The sequence below is a fragment of the Triticum dicoccoides genome, chromosome 5A (assembly GCF_002162155.2).
Source record: "Triticum dicoccoides isolate Atlit2015 ecotype Zavitan chromosome 5A, WEW_v2.0, whole genome shotgun sequence".
NCBI classification, from domain to species: domain Eukaryota; kingdom Viridiplantae; phylum Streptophyta; class Magnoliopsida; order Poales; family Poaceae; genus Triticum; species Triticum dicoccoides.
In genome coordinates, this window is record NC_041388.1 from 275,843,623 (window position 1) to 275,847,616 (window position 3,994).

The 3,994-nt window shown below is 49.0% G+C and overlaps 1 protein-coding gene across 1 annotated transcript; it reads left to right on the forward strand.

Annotated features, from left to right (window-relative positions):
• The first annotated feature begins 1,036 nt into the window (after positions 1–1,036).
• On the forward strand, positions 1,037–3,135 carry LOC119301004 (probable phytol kinase 2, chloroplastic). Its single transcript, XM_037577908.1, has 6 exons — positions 1,037–1,467; positions 1,820–1,887; positions 1,977–2,111; positions 2,198–2,313; positions 2,431–2,545; positions 2,654–3,135. The coding sequence occupies exons 1-6, from the start codon at positions 1,237–1,239 to the stop codon at positions 2,931–2,933; spliced, it is 945 nt and encodes a 314-aa protein (XP_037433805.1). The 5' UTR covers positions 1,037–1,236; the 3' UTR covers positions 2,934–3,135.
• The last annotated feature ends 859 nt before the right edge of the window (positions 3,136–3,994 follow it).

The window sequence follows — 3,994 nt, forward strand, 5'->3', positions numbered from 1 at the left end:
ATGATAGTAGCCATTTGCTCCCAAGGCATCCTCGTTGGTGGTGGTATGGCGATCGGCGCTCAGTCCTGGCGCAATGACGATGCGAGGGCTAGGGATGTGCAACAGCATGGGGGTCGTTGCGAGGTCTAGAGCGTGCGACAGAGTGGGCGGTGGGTGTGCGAGGAGAGAGGTGTGTGAAGAGATCTTGGGACCGGGGCTGGGAGAACGCTTGTCTCCGAAATTGAATGATTGATCCTGTGTGCAAACGTTGTGCCACTGCCGAGTTGTTCCGCTGTCCTGTCCCGCCATCATTGGGCCCCACAGCAGAATCTACGATAAAAAACGTCTCCCCCCAGTTGACATGACAAATGATGTCTTCCACAGAGGTGTGGTTGATGTGGCGAAACTGCAAAGAAAATTGTTGCCCCAAAGAAGAAAATATCGAGAAGGGCTTGTAGAAACTCCGAAGACCATGAAAGATAGACCAATCCAGACAAATCCACCAAAAACCTAAACTGAGCATATCCTGAAAGACCGTTGGGACATAACTTTGCACATCCTTCACCGACGATGAATACACCAACAAAACAGGGTAGGATAGGGAGAAACTTGTTCCTACAAAGAGACGGCGTCACCGTCTCACATCCCTAAGCAAAACCCTAAGACAACCTAAGCCCATCACCGCCCAAGATCCTTTCGTGAAACACCCTTCTCTCATTACTAGGCTAGGCCGGGCCGCCGCTAAAGGTAGCCAATGCACAGAGGTGAGCCGCTAGCCCGGACCAGTCGCCGCTCCATGCGCGCCAGCATGCGTAGCAGGCGGCCCTTTCCGCAATATTGCGTGCCCCTCCGAGCACCATATCTGTGAAGGACCTCTCCGCCGCTGCCGGCGCTGCGCGGGCTTTGCCTGACGGCGCACGTGTTAGTGGCTAGAGGAGAAGAGGCGATCTAGATTTTTTGTGGTGGCGGGGGCGGGGAGAGAATGTTTCCGTGTAAACTAATTTTGTCCGAATATGCCCTGGCTATTTCGAAGTCACCGATAACAACCTGTACAGAAAATGTATGAAAGAATCCGAAAGTCATAGCGTTGCCATGTTCTCTAGCAAATTAAGAAACTGGGGATCTCACTTAGTCCACCACTCAGAGCCACATGGAAAAGTTAATCATGGAGCAAAAATTAGTCGATAGTTGCAGTTATTATACACAATTTGACCTTGGCGAGGACAATAGCAGCTAGAGATTGGCGATAGCGTATTTATGATAGTACAACTGTCTCGGTCTTCCTGCCTGCAGGAGCCACAAATCTGTGAAGAAAGGGTTGAGCTTTGCGAATCTGTCTGCGAGTTGCGTGGGGCTAGCGTTGGTGGATCCATGTGGCCGGAGAGCCCGCCTCTCCGGGACGCCGGCGCTGCCGTGCTCACCGGATGCGTCGCCATGGCGGTGCTCCGCTTCTGGGAGGAGGTCGGCAACCGCGCCCTCTTGGACCAAGTAAGCTCTGCTCGCCACCTAAACAATTCCTATTTTTGTTGTTGTTGTTGGGGATCGATGATTGCTTCAATTTGCACGGAGAAATTCTGGAGTAAATCGCACAAGCCAAGTCGAAATCATCTCTCAGTTAATGTACTCCTAGAAAGGTTATCTCTCTGCTCCTAGTTCTACTCCTTTTGCCCCACTGACCAATCCTGTAATTAAAAGGCGAAATTAAGCTACCAAAATTACTTAGCATGGCCGAAAAGTTTGGAATATTACTAACCTGGTCGTTTAGTTACCAAGACAATGGAGATTCACATGCAAATTATTGATGGGAGATTGATTGGGGTCCTTTGCTCTGCATTTTCAGAAACTCTGCAGGAAGCTGGTGCACATCAGTGTTGGGCTGGTATATTTCCTGATGTGGCCTTTGTTCAGGTAAACCAGAGCACCAACGAACAAAGGTCTTCATTTCATTTGGCATAAACTCTGCGCATTACCTTTCTAACATCTCTTCCCCATTGCAGTGCAGATGATGTCTATGCTCCATTTCTTGCTTCAATTGTCATTGCGCTCAATATCATAAAGGTAATCTTGATTGGATCTGGTGTAGTTAAAGATGACGGCGTGGTTAACTCGATGACAAGAAATGGAGACTACAGGTAGCCTCTGTTTTCCCCCATCTGTGTTACTGTATTGCCGCGACAGTATGAACTGACTATCTTCATCGTTTCTCCATTGTTTCTAGAGAGCTTCTCAAAGGCCCACTCTATTACGCGTGTACTATAACCCTCACTACCGTAATCTTTTGGAGGACGTCTCCCATTTCGATTGCTGTGATTTGCAACTTGTGCGCGGGGGACGGTACTAGTTCTTTCTCATGCAATTACAGTTTTTGTCCGGCACTACTACGCTCTCCTTTGATTCTTCGAGCGAAGGTTTCAGAAAACAGCATGACACTATGCATGCTGCTTCTTTCAGGTGTGGCTGACATAGCCGGGAGGCGGTTCGGGCATGTGAAGCTCCCTCACAACCCCGACAAATCCTATGCCGGAAGCATCGCAATGTTCTTCGCCGGCTTCGTCGCATCGATCCTGTAAGCAACAAGATATGCACACATCCTACTTGACCCTGAAGCCTGAAGTCATCTCTTGTTTTACAGTCTGAAAGACCGAGACTAATACTGAATGTGGTATGCCTGCAGTTTCATGTGCTACTTCCACCTTTTCGGATTCGTGGAGCAGAGCTGGACCATGGTCGCTGCCTTTGGCGTCACGTCGCTTGCAGCGGCGATTGTCGAGTCACTCCCGGTCAGCACGCTCTTGGACGATAACCTGACGACTCCAATCGCGTCGGCGCTCGTCGGCAGCCTGGTTTTCTACTATGTTGGTGGTGGTGGCGGTGCCGGAAGCGGCGACGGGACCAGCATCTCGGCGACTGCTGCGATGGTCTTTGCAGGCAGTAGCTATTACAGTGAGGGCTAAGGAGAAGTTGCAGTGAATTGGAAGGCTTTGGTGGTGTGATGATACTGCAATGAGTTGCAGTAGTTGAGATGGTTTTTGCAGGCTGTTACTGGGTGTTGGTTAATCCGGTCTGTGTCTCTGTTAAATTTGGTTTGACAGTGTCATTGTGTGAGCAGCATTGTTCGAAGTTCTGAATAACATTTGTAGACAGGGTAAAATGTGACACTCCGGGAGCGGCACTATACCGTAGATACCTCCGCTAGCAAATGTACGGCAGGTATTATAAAATTGGGTGACCAATGGGCTTTTCGGGATGAACGACCAATCGCACCGTTCCACCCCGCCCCCAGCCAGCACATAGCGACCCCACCGACGAAGATGCCCACTGGTCTCCCTTCAAAAAAAAGAAGATGCCCACTGGTCATACACGCGTGAAAGAAACAACAAGATGAAACAGACAATAAATATCCAACAGAGGAGGAGAGCCAAGGTGGGATTTTTACTACGGTCTAACGGCTACGAACGGCCTAATCGGGGGAGCATGCTAGAGGCAAGTTGGCTAGAGTCCTTATAGGTTAGAATAGCACTACAAAATAACTGCAAAAATGTATATACAACAAGTCTCGAAAAATCAAATTAACAAAATAATGCAATAAAAGGGTTTTATGATCAAATTGCAACTCTCACAACAGAAGCAAAATGTATTCCTTACACAAGTAAAATTTAACAAATATCTTAAGAAGGCTAAGGAAAAGCAGATGGCGTCTATAACCCTTTTAAACCGAGTGTGTGAGAGAACCATAGCAAATGCCTTAAGAAGGCCAGGGAAAAGCACATACACTCCTACCAAGGCCGTCTTTCGTTTTGGACTCCAGCACAATTCTACACCAGTACGAGCGACCACGCTTGTACCAGAGGCCGCCTTTTTCTTTGGACTTCGAAGAACATCGGTTCAGTATGAGCTTCGGTACGAACCTCCACGCTCGTACCGCACACTGTCTTTTCTCCTGGACTCGGCGATCTGCTGCGGAGGTATTGTACGACCCCAGGTAAGAGCGCCTCGCTCATACCCGAGGCCGTCT